Below are 19,066 nucleotides of genomic sequence, written 5' to 3' on the forward strand. Positions count from 1 at the left end.
CGATGAATGAGGTCAAATCAATGAGTGGAGATCATATCAAAGCCAAGGAAGCCACATTATAGCCGTCAGACAAACACATTGTGGTCATAATGACAATGTGTGCTTAAGGTCATCATACAATTGCCGCTATTATGTCTGCACCACCTGCCAAATGATGAGAGTACATAAATTGAGAGTCCGCACATTGCAGCCATGATTTTTCCCCCTCACCTGCTCCAGGCTGAGAGGTAGACATAGATGTGAAATTCAGGAAAAAAAGGGCTAAGGGTGGGGAGTCTGTTGGGGATTCAGGAGTTATAAATGCTGGACCTTGGTGGCATGTCTCTCTGAAAAAGGAAAACTCAAATTAAGTTCAATTCCTGATCAGTTTGTGCATGCAGTCATGTAGCAAAAACAAAACCAGCATCCTTTTCAATTCGTTCTTCTATATTTCCCCCCCTTCCCTATTTAGCTAACCACCATGGTGTTTCCAATGATTCTCCGGCCAGGTATGAAGAGACTCTGCTTAGCTTCAGCTAGGCATTGTCATCTCACATTCCTCCATCCTCGGTTAACCTCTTCCTGTTCCACTAGCTTGTTCTGTGCTTTCAGGCTCATGGTAAAAGAATAAAAAAAAACAAAATTCTTAGGCTCAAGCTTTAGGAAAAATTATTTCCAAAATCCTAACTCCAACTTTTCCATTTTGACTCTGGAAAGAGTGCAGAAAAGATGATTAGGAGGCTGGAGGCTAAAATCAGGGGTGGGATTCTACCTGGTTGGACCGGTTCTATAGAACCTGTTGTTACGATTCTGCACAGTTCAGAGAACCGGCAAATTGCGGCACTGGCTGGCTGGCCCCGCCCCACCCACTCGCTCCTTACCTGGCATGCGCACCATCCAACTTGCCTGCCTTGTGCCTTTGCCTAATTTTTGGTTAAGTTCCTATTTTTCCTTTTTTTCCACCCTGATCATCAGCTGTTCCACGTATCAGCTGTGCCGGGAGATTTAGATTAGCTAGAAAGCAGGAAATCATTGGATTTCTTGTTTTCTAGCTAATCTAAAAGCAGAGCTGAACCTTCCTTAGGACTGAAGCTTCTATTTTTCAGTGCAGACTCAGGTATCAGATTATAGAAAGATAGATCTCTGAGTGAGTCTGTGATTCTGTGAGCAACTCAATCTGCCTGCCTGTTTTGCCTGATTTTGGGTAAAAGTTGTTCTTTTTTTTAATAAAAAATTAAATATTTACATAAATATTTTACAATATTTACATACAAGCCATGCCCAGCCAGTCACATGACCACCAAGCCATGCCCAATCAGCAAGCCATGCCCAGTCAGCCATATGACCACCAAGCCACACCCACAAATTAGGCCACACCCACAGAACCAGTTGTTAAGAAATTTGAATCCCACCCCTGGCTAAAATATATGAAGAACAGTGGCAGGAATTGGGTTTGTCCAGTTGTGAGAAAAATATATTGGGATTCCACAGTTCTGTAGTGTTGCTGTTGTGCCCCACGTCGCAGACCCTTAAACACTATAAGGATTGGAAGGCTGAGTTGGGTTCATTATTGGTACCAGTTGCCTATTGCTAATATAAAGGGAAAATTTGTAATCATCACGAGTATATTAATGATGATGGCTGAGATGAGCATTTTGGTGCATGGTTCCTTTTTGCCCCCATAGTAGTTCCTTATAATTCAGGATGAGAGGAGCTATGGCTGTGGGAAATGGGGAACTAGGTAGTAACGGTATGAATGAAAACAGAAATATTGAAATGTGACGATGAGCTGAAGGATAGGTTGCTAAGATAATGCAGAAAGTCCGGAAAGTTATGAGTTATGTCGTTTGAAGGTATATAAGGTAACGCTAAAGTATGAATCGGGGCCAATTGGTTCCCAAGCTGTCTCTTGTGACTGCTTGCTTAATTGACCCTCATTGCAATGTGATTAATACCTTGGTGGCGCAGTGGTTAAGAGTGCAGTACTGCAAGCTACTTCTGCTGCAGCCAGCTGCCTGCAATTTGGCAGTTCAAATCCCACCAGGCTCAAGGTTGACTCAACCTCCTGTCCTTCCGAGGTGGGTAAAAGGAGGACCCAGATTGTTGGGGGCAATAGGCTGACTCTGTAAGCCACTTAGAGAGGGCTGTTAAAGCACTATAAAGTGGTATATAAGTCTAAGTGCTATTGCTAATGTAAGTGCTTTAATGCTTGCTATGTTTTAAATTGTAATAAACCTCTGATTCCTGTTGTGAGACTTTTGTGGTGTGCTGCCTGTTCAATTTCTATTAAGTGCAGCTATGCTCCTGATTCAGACTTTTTTTTTCTCCTGACACAGTTTACTGAAAAAAAGGAGTAGGGGTGACCTTGTAGCAATGTTCCAATATTTGAGGGGCTGCCGCAAAGAAGAGGGGGCCCAACCTATTTTTCAAAGTACCAGAAGGCAAGACAAGAAACAATGGATTAAATCAAGGAGAAAAGCAATCCAGAACTAAAGAGAAATTTCCTAACAATGAGAATAATAAAATAGGAGAACGACTTGCCTTCAGAAGTTATGGATGCTCCCTCACTAGAGGCCTTTAAGAAGAGCCACTTGTCTTGAATGGTATTAGGTACTCCTACTTCCAGCTCTGTTATTCTGCTATTCCTTCCCTCCTACTGCTTTCATCTGTGCACGTAGATTCAAATTTTTATCAGAAGCAAACTTAATCCTCTTCGCCCACAGTAGACATTCTCTTGATGTTGTCTTAACATCAGTCAACAAAACTTTGCTTCCTAATATCAGGAGTGGGGCAAGGGAAAGAGAGTGTGGAGAAAGTAGTAGAGGAGCAAAATTGGGACCAGAATTTGTATTAGTAAGTAAGGCGATTGTTTAAGTGAGTCACACCTGATTTTACAAATTTTTTTTTTGCCATGGTTGTTAAGCAAAACAATGCAGCTGTTAAATGAATCATATGGTGATTAAGCAAATCAGGTTTCCTCCAGGGATGGGATCCAACCGGTATAACTACCGGTTCTGTCGCTCTGCTTCGTGTGCGAGTCGCACAAGTGCAATTTACCACCTGCTGAACTGCCCGGACAGCTGAGCAGCGCTGCGTGTAGGTGCGCAGCGGTTGGAAAAGCCCTTTTTTCCTACTTTTTCAACCACAGCTGTGCCGCGCAAAGCAGCTGCAGTGGAAAAAGCAGGAAATAAAGGACAGGTAAGATCCCGTGCGGGTGGGTGGCCCAAAACAGCAGCAGACACAGAACCGGTTCTGTGTCTGCTGCTCTTCAGAGCTACTGGTTCTGTATAGCCAGACAGAACCGGTAGAATCCAACCCCCGGTTTCCTCCCTTGACTTGACTTGTTGGATGATGGCTGGGAAAGTCACAAATGGTGATCACACAACCCAAGGATGTTGCAACACAACCACTGTAAATACATGCCAGTTGTCAAGAACCCAACTTTTGATCATGTGACTGCAATAGTTGAGTGAGGGTCCATTGTAAACCACTTTTTCAGTGCTGCTGAAACTTCAAACAGTTGCTAAATGAAAGGTTGTAAGTCAAGTTTATAGTCATCTGTATTATTTCAAGAAATACAACACAGGGCAGCGTTCATCATCTCTGCTTCCCAACATAATCAGAGCTAAGGCCATCCATGCATCTCAATTGCCTAGAAAGGAAGTCTGCATTTTTCGTAACTTACTCTTGCCCTATTTTGACTTTCTCTCTGAGAAATTTTGCTTGCCAGCATAAAACTAAAACTCTGTCCTGCACCACAAAGATTTTTGTGGGTGGGAGATGAGGAAGTTGACCAAAGCAATGTAAGGTTAAATCACCCTTTTTCCTTCTCATAAATAAACTTTATTAAACTTTCCCAGAAGTGTTAAACTTTCCCAGGAGTGTTAAAAGAAGTAAAAACAGCAGCTCTCATCCAAATCAAGCACCACTCCTGCTAGATTTTCATATGATGTTTATTAGTTGTGTACCTTCCATAGGCCACTCCTCTTAAATCATTGAATGGAATATATTTCATAAATAGCAGTTTTATCCCCACAGAATGATTTGTTATTGTAGTAGAACAAATGCAAGATGGGTTTACTGACCAAACCAAGATCTATAGACCATGGTATTGTTTCTAAACAGGCTAGCACGGTGCCTCCCGAAATCCCAGAACAAAGTCATATTGAGAAAGAGAGTTGTCATCACTGATAGACCACAAATCTGTTTTGCTTGGTACTTTTAGTTTTTTTTAAAAAAATCTTCAGAGTTTTAATGTAGAGGGAGAGCTTTTCACCTTTGCTATCAGACACACAGTAATTGTAATCAACTTACAAGAGTGGACTGGATAATCAGATGCCAGTGATGAATAGGGGACCTTCATCCCAGCTAATAATCAAGAGAAACACAACTTCTCCAATATATGTGTGCATGCCTACATAAAGCTATATACATAAATATGCCACAGTATCTTACAAAACTGCAGGAACAATAACTCCTCATTTATGTGAAGAGTGCACTTACAATTTCCACCCTGTTTGCTTTCATTTTGAATGAATGTAGGAGCGGCATGAAATCCCTGAAAATATTGTCTGATTGCGTTCTTATCTCACCTGGCTGATGTCACAGGGATTACATTCTATCCTTGCCATAACTCAACAAATAAAGAAACCTGAGACAGAAGGAGTGATGTGGAATTTTCATCAATAGACCCTCAACCTGATGAAGGAGTAAGATTTTTGTATGAACCCAAAGATACTGAAAGAAATCAATGTTGGATCAGTAAAAGACATCAGGGTGCAAGACTGAGCTAGAATTAAATGTCAGTTATGTTAGAGAAGAGGGCAGGATCCTAACTTGAGATCCACTCCAAAGCTTTCCCAGGCCTTCTTCTCTCTTCAATTACTGCTTGAAGTCTTTTCCACAGAGGTAAATGTTTTCCTGTCCCCATTCAACACTTCAGTCTTAGAAGCTGTTTTGAATTCTTAGTTGTCTTTGTCAATGTTTCCTTTAGCTCCTGGGATAAGAAAAGCAAAATACAAGGAAAGAATTAAGTGGATTATCAAAATAACTTGACCAGTCATTAGAATTTGGACGCATGTCAAGGTTGATATTAACCCCACATCCTGTTCTTCACAGTGACTAACTGGATGTTCTTGGGAAGCACACAAAAACATTGTGTGCACAGTGCACTCCACAGCTTCTCCTTTCTCAATACCTCGAGGGGATGGTCTGCTTGTGATTTACAGCCTGCTCAGCCGTCCTGGTGAATAACTTTGAATGGATCCCACCTTCTATGTCTTCCTCTTTTCCAACAATCTTTTGAAAGCCTCTGAGATTATAGTATCATCCCATTACATGGCTTTAATTCTCATGAGCTAATTCTTTGAAATCTTATTGGCTACGTGTTCTTGATTGAATATATTTTATTTTTTCTTTTATGTACACTGAGAGCATATGCACCAAAGACAAATTCCTTGTGTGTCCATCACACTTGGCCAATAAAGAATTATATTCTATTCTACCTGTTCTTGGTTTGGTTTTTAACCTTAGAGTCAGTTTCAGAAATTTTGCTGTTGGGGACCAAATATTTCAACCGAGAAATGGAGCTAAGTGTTTATGCAACTCGCTCTGGTACAAAATCAATCTGCATTTGCACAAACTCTGCTCTCCAGCCCACTTAAATTAACTGATGCTGCCCTCTGATTGGGAAACTTGAAAACCACAGATTCATAAACTTACTTGGGCTGCCCCACTGGATTCACCGGTACTAAGTTTGCCAACTTCCCACTGTCTGCAGCAGCCTTCAAGATCTCCTGTAATTTGCTTTGTTCTAAAGACAAAGTACATACACATTTGCACATAGTAATGAAAGGACCACCAGCCTTCCTACCACATGCACAAGATCTATTTTCCCCCACTCAAAATATTTGGGTAAAAATCCTCTTCAGAGGGTGCATCCCAACACAAGTGGAAGACACCAGGGTGCAGAAGACCAGTCTAGTCAAAGTGACGAAATAAATTATGAAGAATTATTACTCGAGCAATCCATACTCACGTGTTTTAAATATTACATTAAGAAAGAACTGAAATGGACTTCTGGTTTGAGCTTCTTCAGCAACAGACCAAAACCTCATCTCTGAGAGGCTTCGATCTGTGCTCGCCGCTGGACCGCCCCGAGCCAGCTGGTTTCGGGGCTAAGCCACCCCATAGAGGTGGTGAAGAGGGGGGAGACTGCCAGCAGGGTTGAGGAGAGCCGCATCTCTCCTCCCCAGCTGGCCATTACTCCCTTTCCTGAAGGCGGTTGCAGTGGTGGTCAGAAATGGCCACCACAAAGAAGAACTCGACTGGAAGAGAATGTGCAGGAGGAAGATAAGAAGAGAAAGTTTTGGTTGACCGGGTCAAACAGCAAAAGCAACAAATAAGGTACCCTGGAATTGAAACTGTTAAAAAACAATAACATTGTTCCCTAAGAAGATTTTTAAGCTGCGAAGGAGAGAGAAAAGGGAAAAGATTTGATTTTCTCCTTTTCCTATACTGACAGCTAAGAGATTTATGCAAGAAAAAAATCCATTTTGACATCAATAGGCATTTAATGCTGAAAATAAAAAGTCAAAGGGATAATAAAGATTTCTGGATAATTAAAAGCTTTTGAAAACAGGAAAGGAGACAAAAAGAATAAAAGGGTAGGATCTGGAAGAGAGGAGACTGCCTGGAATTAAAAAAGAACTTACAGCAAAATCTCAACAAGACTTCCAAAAGATACATTCTAACTGAAATATCGCAACAAAAACCCCAGGAAGAGAAAGTCGAAAAAGAAATAAGAAGATATAACTCGGGACTATCTGGATTACTTGATGATTTCTGGATTCTTGGTTATTGTTTTGAATGACTAAAATCAATCGGGTGGTTGTTTAAAAGTGTTTAAAATGGCATCACTTTTAGAAGAACTGAAAATGGAACTTAAAAAGTACAAAGAAGATGCACAAGAAGGGAGAGGTTCTTTTGTCTTCATATTTCAGTTTTTAGAAATGGAGATTTGGAATTATGAGAAACAACAAGAAATGCCTGCAGAACAAGAAGATTGCGACAAAGTAGAAGCCATCTTTAATGAACAAGTAATCTTAGATGGGGGGGAAGGAAAGGGGGAAAAGAGAATGGAAAGTTTAAGATTGGGAAAAACAACTCGGAAAAAAAATAGAGTGAATAATAAGTATAAAATCAGAAAGCAACAGAAGAGGGAAATGCAGAAGAGAAAATTAGAACTAGAGAGACAAGGGGGTAAAAAGGGGAGGGAGAAGATGAGAGGGAAGAAAGAAAGGAAAAAAAGTTATAAAGGACAGAAGCAAAATATAGAGATACAGGGCCTATTTAGAGATAATGGGTGAAAACTTAATTGAAAAATGGATTCTGCAAAGGTACATAAGATAGTATGGTTATTTTGAAGCAGAAATAATTTTAGAAAATATGAAACAATGTATGATTAAAATGTTTGATAAAATAGCTATCGTAATTCAGTGGAATGCTTGTCAGTAAATAAATGTAACAAAAGGTATATTTAATGATTTATAAAACATATGTGAAGAGAAATAAGGGAAAAATTAATTATGGAGATTATATGTGTTTTTAAGGAAGTATGATATTTAATTGAAAAGAAGTGTTAAAGATGTTAAGATTTTAATGATTATTAATGATAGAACTGAACTGAAATGGAATGAGGGTTTATAATTACATATATTTACAATCTTTCTTTTTTTAAAAAAAAAGAATATAGTGTGTATTATAAGAATGTACCAAGCAGAATTCGATTGGAAGTTATGTATTATGTATTATATTGAAGGTCATAAACTTAAGGTATATATTGAAGTTTAAATAAGAGTTGAATGGATGTAATTAAAAGATATAAAGGTGTCATACTCCAATTAGTAACTACAGGAAAAAATTTGTTTAATGAGAAAAGATAATATGAAATTGAAACAGAACAGACAAAAGTATAAATATAATGATTTGAATTGAGATGAGATAATCAAAATAAAATTGAGAAAATTAAAAGAGGGGAAAAACTATATAGAAAATGTAAAATAGTATAAGATATGGAATAGAATACAAAAAGGAGCATGAAATTGAGTTTTGTGTCTGTATAAAGTTCAACCCGGGACCATGCTATTTTCAAAAAAGATGTTTTACTTGTATTTTGTGTGTGTGAAAACCCAAGTAAAACTTTATTTTTTAAAAAAGAAAGAACTGAAATATTGAATAACTACTTTAAAACAAGCATGTATTAATACTAGGATTACATGTTTGACTAATGTAACAAATACTATTAATATTATTATTGCTACTTGTATCAAAATGAATGATACCCAGGGGCCACACTGTTCATGTATTGATGTTGGTGTATATTTAAAAATAAAAATAAGAAAGAAAGAAGAAAGAAAGAAAGAAAGAAAGAAGAAAGAAAGAAAGAAAGAAAGAAAGAAAGAAAGAAAGAAAGAAAGAAAGAAAGAAAGAAAGAAAGAAAGAAAGAAAGAAAGAACTGTGAATGAATTCAAGACAGTGGTGTAATTTGGGACAAGGAACAGAGAACAGTGACTACCCTGAGAGCTGGGCTATTTCCATTTGTGCTTCTTAGTGATGATAACTTCTAGTGTGACCAGAGATGTGATAGTGAGATGGGAGGCATATAAATTTAATACATACATACGTACGTACATACATACATATTCTGCTTCTTTGCCTTAGTTTAAGAGTTGATATCAATTAAGTTTCTTATTGGCTTGAATTTGACCAAAGTTACAATACGAAGTCCTTTCTGGCATGATCTATCTTTTAATCTAGGAGTATTATGCAATGAATATCATTAAACTCCACTATCCTATTCTCAGATTACTTATCAGAGGATCATCTCAACACTGTCCAATAAGTTCCCAAAGGAAGAATTGCTCCTCCTGTTTTATTCCAGGAGATCAGAAAAATCTTCTATTGGGCATCCAAGAATCATTCCATCCGTAAGTATCATTTCCAAATTCTCAAGCAGTTGACAGCAAGTGTCAGAATGCCTCTCTAATGTAAGGCAATTGGATAGCGGCTCCAAATTTTGATATTCATGCTAATTTGGAGAGGGTGGTTCATGTTCTTTGCCATATTATCTTAGGACAAGTATCTTCTTAATTATATTTATGGCGGTTCTGCTCTACCATTGCACCAATTCACAATTGTTTGTCAGTCATGATGTAGTACAGAATAAAGATTAGGGCTGGCTAATGGGAGCCAAAGGATGCTTTCTTCTATCAGTTTGCAAGAAATTATATTAATATTTTCGGTTTAAGTTTGGGGCTGCAGGCGCTAACTCTCAATGCTCTGTGGTTAAAAACTGGAGTCTAGCAAAGCTTTAAGAACAGCAGTATTTATATATCCCCCTGTCAAACCTGACTTCAATCTTCCTGCCTCCGTTTTCAGTCTCTTACAATCTTTCCAGTGCCTCAATTGTTTTGAGTGCATTCTTAGTCTACTGTATTCTTCTCCTTCCTGATTTTTATTCATTCTAGTCATGAGTTGGTGTGACTCTGGCTAGGGCTACCAGTTTGAAATTGACATTTATTTTCTGTAACATAAGATACCAAACCAAACTATTGAATTGTTTCTGATGCACCCAAATGCTAATTTAATTCTTGCTGGTAACCTTAATGCTAGTTTGGGCCATTTGGAATACTGCATCTAGTTTTGGTCACCACGATGTAAAAAAGATGTTGAAAGTCTAGAAAAAATGCAGCAACAAAGCAGCCACAATGATAATTAGGAGTTTGGAGGCTAAAACATATAAAGAATGGTTGCTGGAATTGGGTATGTCTAGTTTGATGAAAACAAGGACTAGGAGTGACATGATAGCAGTGTTCCAATATCTCAGGGGCTGCCATAAAGATGAGGGAGTCAAGCTATTCTCCAAAGCACCTGAGGGTAGGACAAGAAGCAATGGGTGAAAACTAATCAAAGAGAGAGCAACCTAGAACCAAGTTCAAAATTCCTGACAGTTAAAACAATTAATCAGTGGAACTACTGGCCTCCAGAAGTTGTAAACGCTTCAGCACTGGAAGTTTTTAAGAAGAGATTAGATAACCATTTGTCTGAAATGGTGTAGGGCAGGGGTCCCCAACCGCCGGTCCGCGGACCGGTACCGGGCCACGGAACAAGCCTTACCGGGCCGCTGGTTGCTGGGCGCCGCCATCTTTTTATGACGAAAAAGCGCTTCCGGTGAGCTTTTCCGGGTAGAAAGCTCACCGGAAGCGCTTTTCATAAAAGATGGCGGCGCCAGTGCTCGGTGAGCTTTTCCGGTAGAAAGCCATTTCTACTCGAAAAAGCTCACCGGAAGTGCTGGCGCCGCCATCTTTTTTGACAAAACAGCGCTTCCAGTGACGTCACCGGAAGCGCCTTTTCGTCATAAAAAGATGGCGGCGCCCAGCTGATGCCGGAACCGGGCCGCGGCGTCGAAAAGGTTGGGGATCCCTGGTGTAGGGTTTCCTGCCTAAGCAGTGGGTTGGACTAGAAGACTTCCAAGGTCCCTTCCAACTCTGTTATTCTATTCTACTCTATAAATGTTATCAACAAAGTATATAATCCTTTAAAAATTGTTTTCCCCTTGACAGCAACCATTCCCTTATTTATTGCAAGAGCAGTTTCTAATATGACAACTATCTTTTCAGAGAACAATTATCAAATTACATGGTACCAGGAATTTAAAAGGGCTATTGCCCATTTTCATAGTTCAATAGTTTTCTGGCTTTAACAGCTCATTGAGTCATAAAAGATGAGATGGGCATATTGCAGATTATGCATCAAATAATTAACATCAGTAGGAATCTAATGCATTGATGAAGATTCTCACTCATCCAGATAGAGTTGGCTGGAACTGTATGCATGTATGTAGAGCTGAGTCTTGGCAACTGGACTTCTTTCTTTCTTTGTTTTGAAACATTATCCTGCTCATCCAAGTAGTTTCTTCAATCTGCAAGAAGCTACTGAAGAAGCTCTTTGGATAAACAGCAAAACATTTCAAACCAAAAAGCAAAGAAGTCCAATGGCCATGACTCAACATCCAGATAGGAATCTAATGGTTAAAGTTCCAGCAAAGAAGAGCAGAACTAAGTGCAAAATAAATCTCCAATATAACCAAGAGTGTGCAAAACTAATTGCAATTTACAGGGTCTTTAATGATAATTATAGACACTGAGCGATACGCCATTTGATCTGGAAAAATTCGATAAGGCCTTGCTTCAAAGATGAAAGCAGGAGGCTCAGTGGAACAATCAATTAAAGATAAATTTGGCTTACAGCAATTCTGAGGTGCTGAAAGGAAAGTTTACTCTCCCTCCCGACGGAATTAACAAACGGATATTGAGAAACCTGTTTTCTTTTTAGGTAAAACTAGCTTTATGGGATAGTCGGAAGGGAGAGGACAAAAAATATATTTATCTGGTTGGATTTTGTTGGAGGAGATGCCTTAAGGATTTGGAGACAGAAATAAAATTTTAATAAGGCTTCAAAACACAGATTTGGATTTTCTTTTTTCCTTTGTCTGATACTACCCCTGGAAGAGAAAGAGGAAATTTTGGCTTGGCTTGGATTGATTGAGGATTGTGGACTTTGGGATTGTCTTACTTTTCTTTTGGAATATTTTGGTTGGAGTAAGAAGAAAGAGGGAAAAAAAGAAAAGAAAAGATTTATAATGGCTTTCTCCTTTGAGGAACTGAGGGATGAATATGAGCAAACAAAAGCAGCCTGTAAAGATGGTATGGAAAAAGCTTTTCTATTTTTAGAAATGGCGCTGGTTAACTATGAACAGACAATGCGACAGATGGAACAACAACAAGAAGAAGACGAAGACACCATCTTTAATGAATCCCAAAATTTATCTAAGAAAGAAGGAAGGAAGAAAGCGAGGAAAATGAAGGACTTAAGATCTAAAAAACATTTAAGAAAGAGAAAAATATGATGCAAAATAAATACAATGATAGCAAACAAGAGAAAAAGGGAATACAACAGAGAAGGGATGCCAGCAAGACAGAGGTTAGAAGAAGGGGGTAGGAAGATCTGGTGGGGGAAGAAAGAAAGGGGAAAGGCGGAGAAAAGCCACAAAGTTTTAAAATTGGATGGGAAAAGAGGAATCTTTTTAGGGATAAAGGGTGAAGTATAAATTTTCTTTAAAAAGATTTTGCAAGGTACATAAGACGGTATTGTAATATTTGTATTAGAAATAGAAAATTAGAATGGCTTAAGAGTTAATAAGAAATTAAAATGTTGAAATGTTTAATAATGATTGATTTTTAAAATGTAATAAAATATTGAAGGGAAAGGCAATGAGAATGCTATAAGATTTATTATTTAGATTTATTATTTAACTACGTATTTAGGAGGATACTATGTATTTAAACATTTTCGATTTATTACTCTGTTTTTATTGTTATTAAAAGTAAAAATTAATAGATAGAATGTACCAAGCAGAATCAGATTGGGTATTAGGTGTTATTTTAAATGTTAATCTAATATTTAGGGAGAGGATAGAAAGGCATCATACTCTGATTAGAGATTTCAGGAGAAATTCTTTTTTTTTTTCATTATAAGGAATGAGATAGAGGGATAATAAAGGATGGGCAAAAGATACAAATATAATGATTTAAATTAAGATGGATTGAATAAGATAGAATTATGAAGAGTGAAATGTGTGGAGAAGTATATATAGAAGATACAGAATGGTAAATAAAATAGGTAATGATCTGTAAGATGAGCATGAATATAATTAAAGCCCATATAAAGAGAGGTACCGGGGGCCAAGTTACTTTACTAAAAGATTTTTTATATGTTTGTTTGTGTCTGTTTATGTTTTTGAGAAGTATTGGTGAAACCTTCTAGAAACACAGAAAGAGAATGACGATAATCAAGTCAGAAAGAAATAGAGGACAAGAGATGTTTTTATGCTCATTTAGAAATGGTTTAAAATAGAATTGTATTGTATAAGATAAGGTTTATCTGACTTGTAAAATTTATAATGGAAAAAGGTTCAAATATGTAATGGTTGATGATGATTTGTTTGTTTCTGAAATTAATAAAACTTGTTTTAAAAATAAATAAATAAATTACAGAATGGTTTATTTATTTATTTTATTTGTCAAGCAAGTATTAGATAACAGGTATAAGTATAAACATGGTTATGAACACATGAAATGGATACGAATAAAAAAGAAACAATAGGACAGGGACGGGAGGCACGTTGGTGCGCTTATGCACGCCCCCTACAGACCTCTTAGGAAAGGGGTGAGGTCAATAGTAGAAAGTCTAAAGTTAAAGTTTTTGGGGTTTGGGGAAGAAACCACAGAGTCAGGTAGAGTATTCTAGCCATTGACTACTCTGTTGCTGAAGCCGTATTTCCTGCAATCAAGTTTGGTGCGGTCAACCTTGAGTTTGTATCTATTGTGTGCTCTTGTATTGTTATGGTTTGAAGCTGAAGTATTAATGGACAGGTAGGACATTGCAGTAGATAATTTTATGTATTATACTTAGATTGGACCGAAGGCAGTGTAGTCTAGGTTGACTAGGTCTAAAATTTCAAGTCTGGTGGCATAAGTTATTCTGCTATGTGTAGAGGAGTGGAGTGACTTCCTATGTCCACTGCTGAGATCTTTAAACTTTGCTTGCAACTGCAGGTTTCAGCTATTGGGAAACCTGATCGAAACTGAACTCTAACAATGATTGGTGGATAACAGTACCGACATCTCTATTTACTGATATTGGTTATCCCTTCCAGTTGCCAAAGAAAGGAGGGTCATGTGATGGCATGTCGAAATGATCTTGAAAGGTGGGGTGAAGAGATGCTGCCTAGGGAATGGTCAGAAAAGAGACAGCACAGCCTGCAGCTAGGGCAAAAGGAGGCTGTAAAGGAGACAGTGGGAGAATAGTACTTTTAGATTTTTAGAATTGTACTTTTGGACTTGGAAATGTAGCTATACAACAAAATAGAATTAGTTTATCTGCCCGTGTTTTCTGTCGGGTCTACCTGATAAGGCTGATTTACATGAATGGTGACAAGACTTTGCTAGCAAATTTCTGGCCAAATTTTTCAGTCCCCTAAGTACGTCTAACTCTAACAGGATATGTCATACATCTTCAGGGGAAGCTAGCGACTCAAGAAGAGATTGGACAACCATTTGTCTACAATGGTATAGGGTTTCCTGCTCAAGCAGGGGGTTGGACTAGAAGACCTCCAAGGTCCCTTCCAACTCTGTTATTCTGCATTTTGCATTGTTTTAAGACAATGTGGTAGAGAAGCAAGCTGGGTAAAGGATGGGATGATTAATCTTTCATTGTTGACTTGAGCTGCATGGCCTGGCAGAAAACTATTTTTTCTACTTCCTAGACTGCCTTTCTTTGATTCAATCTCTAGAAAAAGGCTACAGGCAAAAATGTCAGCCTCCCCTAAATTGCTGACTGCTTCTTCTAATTATGAACCTATGTGCGAACACTGTGTGAGTAAGGTGTAAAACCTTTGGAGATTCCCAGCTCCAGCACATCCAAAAAGGGGTTAAGCAAGAGTGAATCTTTTCAATCTCTGGGTCTGTTCCATAACTCAACTTTTGTCCAAAAAAAAAAAAAGAAAGAAAGAAAGAAAGAAAGAAAGAAAGAAAGAAAGAAAGAAAGAAAGAAAGAAAGAAAGAAAGAAAGAAAGAAAGAAAGAAAGAAAGAAAGAAAGAAAGAAAGAAATTGTCTTTATTATTCACATGCCAATGGCACAGTTATTTTATTTGACATCTAAGTAAACTTAAAATGAAGCTTTCAAGCTCTTGCTATATATTGGAATAAGGGAAAACTGGACATTAGCTATTTTAAAATAAGTATTGTTTACCAAAAGGAAGGTAAACTGCAGTCACAGCAGGAAAATAAGCAGTTATCTCTTTAGAACAGTCTCCCAATCTCTGCACATTTATGACGTGCGGACTTCAATTCCCAGAATTCCTCAACCAGCACATCCATTCTGGGAATTGAAGTCCACATGTTGTAAGTTTGCTGAGTTTGGGAAACACTAGTTTAGCATAAGCCAAGGACTTTAATATCTGGAGTTCAAATCATCTGTGGCTTGAATGAAGGTTGAGACTCTGGAAAGAGTGCAGAGAAGAGCAACAAAGATGATTAAGGGGCTGGAGACTAAAAAACATGAAGAACAGTTGCCGAAACTGAGTATCTCTAGTCTAGTGAAAAGAAGGACTAGGAATGACATAATAGCAGTGTTCCAATATTTGAGGGGCTGCCGCAAAGAAGAAGGGGTCAGATTGTTCTACAAAGCACCAGAAGACGAGACAAGAAGCAATGGATGGAAACTAACCAAGGACAGAAGCAGTCTAGAACTAAGGAGAAATTTTCTGACAATGAGAACAGCTTGCCTTCAGAAGTGGTGGATACTCCATCACTGGAGATTTTTTAACTCTACAACAGGGGTGGCATTCAGCAGGTTCTGACCAGTTCTGGAGAACCAGTAGCGGAAATCTTGAGTAGTTCAGAAAACCGGCAAATCCCACCTCTGACTGGCCCCGCCCCCATCTATTCTCTGCCTCCCAAGTCCCAGCTGATCGGCTGGGTCTTCTTTTGTTACCCTGCACAGGAGAATGGAGCTGGAAAGCAGGTTAGTGGGGTGGGGAGGGAATGGGATTCTGCAGTAACCTTCCCCCAGGAGTGAGGAAGAGGTGGAGATTTTACAGTATTCTTCCACTGCCACGCCCACCAAGCCACGCCCACAGAACCGGTAATAAAATTTTTTGAATCCCACCACTGAACAGAGGTGTCAAACTGACTTCGTCACAGCAGCGTCACGTGACATATTGTGACCTTTTCCCTCTTCACTAAACCGGACGTGGGTGTGGCCAGTGGCCGATGCCTCCGGCCCACTGGCTGCAAGCTTTACAGCTCAGACGATGCAATCTGACAGCTTGCTGGCAACTATAATCTAGTAGTAAGCAATAATTATGTCCCCACAGTTTTAAACATACTCAAAGCTAAAAGTACCAGTCCTTTTGCTTTATCCCTCAAAGGTGTGATTTCTCCACCTGTGAGTGCTCGGACATGAGTTCTCAGTCATCTTAAGGAACTAAACCCCATTCTTTCAAAAATTGGATTACTTACCAGCAGGGATTAGATTTCGCTGAGATCCAGAACTCGGCTTAGCCGGTGAACTTGGCCCCCCCCTTAGGCTGAAGGCATTAGAGCTTGCTGCAGGATTCCCAAGGCTTCCTGTGTTGCCAAAACTTCTCGGAAAGGTGCCAAAATGATTAGGTGGGCCAAGATTTAATGGGTTCCTCAAAGCCGTGTTGCCCGGAGCTGAAGTCTACGGAAATAATAAGTTGGTTGAGCTTTCCAAAATCTGAATGCTCCCATTAACCACCTATATTTTTGTTTTAAAAAATGGAAAATGACAGCCCCTAAATTGGCAATGCATCTCCTAATTTCAACAACACGGTCATGTACCGGTAATTGTAAAAACCAGGCCAGTCAATTTAAATCTGGCCTTTAATTCCAGAAATAGACTAAACAGAAGAGAGTAAGTGAACAATTAACCAGTGGGACAACTTGCCTCCAGAAGTTGTGAATGCTCCAACACTGGAAGTTTTAAAGAAAAGATTAGATAACCATTTGTCTGAAGTGGTGTAGGGTTTCCTGCCTAAGTAGGGGGTTGGACTAGAAGACCTCCAAGGTCATTTCCAACATTGTTATTCTGTAATCTGTAACCTCTAATTGACTTCCCAGTACTTATTTTCTTAAAAAGTTATCTTGTTTTATATTTTGCAGGTTTTCTTTTCCACCCATGCCACTAACAATGGAAGATGTATTTCGCATCCTGAAAATCTTACAAAGAATTTGTGACATTTTCTAAAATCAGAGACAGACCCTCCTAGATCTTTTTCCCCCACATTATCATTTTGCTCTATTGCAACAACTAAACTCCTTTTCCAGGTTTAGAACATTCTCAAGTCTTTAAAATAACGTAAGTGATTGGAATGCAGAGGAGATGGAGGATAACAGAGATGTTGGATTAACATAAACCCCAAACATCCAAAATAGATGTTTCGTAAAAAGGTTATTTTTAAACAGAGTTGCTTATTTCTACACACCATCTACAGCAAGTTCTTGACCATTTGTTTAGTGACAGTTTGAAGTTACAACAAGACTGAAAATAGGGACTTATGACAGCTTTTCAGAGTTACGACCATTGCAGCATCCCCATGATCAGACGATCAAAATTCGGATGCTTATCAACTGGCATGTACTTATGACAGTTGTAGTCCCCCAGGGTTGTGTGATCACCCCTTGCGACCTGACAAACAAAGTCAATGGGGAAGATTTACTTAACAATTGTGTTAGTAACTTAACAACTTGCAGTGATTCACTTAACAACTGTGCCAGGAAGGTTGTAAAATGGGGCAAAACTCATTTAACAACTCTTGTGCTTAGCAACTGAAGTTTTGGGCTCAGTTGTGGTTGTAAGTTGAGGACTATCTCTTGCATAGCTCTTCATTGCTAGCCTGCCCCTCACCCTAAATTAGGACTGCTGAGACCAGTCCTTCTAGCTAGGAGTATCCTGGGTGCAGATGAGAAGGTCCAAATCACCTTCTTTTAATGACCCCATAATCCCTTGCGGGGTGGAGTCTGGGCAACTGAATAGAGCTAGCAGAGTGTTTTAATGGCCGGATGCCCTTCCTGTCGCCAATGCGGAGTTTTGTTCAGCAGATATATTCCCATTGTGGCCAGAGAGAGAAATATCTGCCCCTACCTAGGATTGAACTCACAGCCTCCTGATTGTGAGGTGAGAGTTCCACCTCTAGGCCACCGCACCACTGCCTGAGAAGGTCCCAATGGTGCCTACAATTGTGCAATTGAGAGCCCACCCCTCTTTTACGTGGGTTATGTGGGCACCACTGATATAAAAGAGCAGGGCTCCTGTCACACAGTCTCAGCCACCATCGTGGGTTGTTTTTTTTGGGGGGGGGGGCAGCCCACATCCCTTGAAGATGCTTCTGTAGCCCAGGGCCAATCTGGCAGCAGCTGCTCCTAAAATCTCGGGGCTTCTGAGATCTGGCCTCGTGGAGATGCCAAGGGATGAAGTCTGCCCACGAGGAGCAGAAGTTGAGGTCTCGGTTTACCCTCAGGCCGATGCAGGCTTGCTTGGTCTGCTGGAGCTGCAGCTTCAAGTTTTCATTCTCGTCAAGTATCTTCCTGTATTCGCCTCGTATTTTCTGAGCTTGGTTTTCTTGGGATTCTTGGAGGGCCTGCTTCTGCCACTCAAACTGCTGCTGCTGGAGGCTGATCTGCTGGTCTCGCTCCTGCACGCGTTGGTTACAAGCAGCCTTCTGGCTTTGCAACAGGCCATTCTCTCGAGTCACCTCGTTGGCCTTCTGGTCAATTTGCTGTGCCATCGTATCAAGGTGGATCTGCAGATTTCTGAACGTAGAGCGGAACGTGTTTTCAATATCATGGCGGTAACAGCCACGGCCCTCATAGGAATTTAAAAATTCCTCCCCTGAAGCCTTGAACTTCATAAGGACAGGTTCTAACTCTTGGACCACGGTGGTCTTCAGCTCCTGGTACTTCTGTTCCCGCGTTTGCAGCTGGACTTTCTCTAGAAGGCATTCGTTCTTCTCTTTCTCTGCCGTCTCGGCTTTCCCTTGCCAAGAATTCCTGTCCTGGGTTAAGCTTTCTCGCTCCCTCTGGCCTTTCAGCTCCAAGGCCACCAGCTGCTTCTCCAGAGAGCTCACTTGTGCTGTAGACCAAGCGACACAAAACACAAAAGCCAGCCGGTCAATATTGTAAAACTGGACATGACGGTGTGCATTAAAGAACCCTCTTCTTCCCCCACACCACTACAGAGGTCTTGGCCATTGTAATCAAGTAAAAAAAAAAAAAATACTGACTGTACATATCATTAAACTAAGTCAATTTTTAGAACTGTAGCCTTCCATAACAGGATTCACATAGCAGTGTTCCAATATTTGAGGGGCTCCCACAAAGAAGAGGGGGGTCAACTTGTTTTCCAAAGCACCTGAAGGCATGACAAGAAGCAATGGATGGAAAC

At 39.6% G+C, this 19,066-nt stretch overlaps 1 protein-coding gene across 1 annotated transcript in view; it reads right to left on the reverse strand.

Annotated features, from left to right (window-relative positions):
• Window positions 1–3,914: 3,914 nt before the first annotated feature.
• PLVAP (plasmalemma vesicle associated protein) overlaps window positions 3,915–19,066 on the reverse strand; it is a 17,799-nt gene continuing 2,647 nt past the window's right edge. The window contains exons 3-6 of the mRNA XM_026670979.2: window positions 18,138–18,754; window positions 16,123–16,324; window positions 5,701–5,791; window positions 3,915–4,975 (exon numbers count right to left, since the gene is read on the reverse strand). Coding sequence (XP_026526764.2) covers window positions 4,969–4,975; window positions 5,701–5,791; window positions 16,123–16,324; window positions 18,138–18,754 — 917 coding nt within the window. The 3' untranslated portion in view covers window positions 3,915–4,968. The remainder of the gene's footprint in view (window positions 4,976–5,700; window positions 5,792–16,122; window positions 16,325–18,137; window positions 18,755–19,066) is intronic.

The sequence above is a fragment of the Notechis scutatus genome, chromosome 1, assembly GCF_049901735.1.
Source record: "Notechis scutatus isolate UNSWTSFEM ecotype Mainland chromosome 1, rNotScu1.2, whole genome shotgun sequence".
NCBI classification, from domain to species: domain Eukaryota; kingdom Metazoa; phylum Chordata; class Lepidosauria; order Squamata; family Elapidae; genus Notechis; species Notechis scutatus.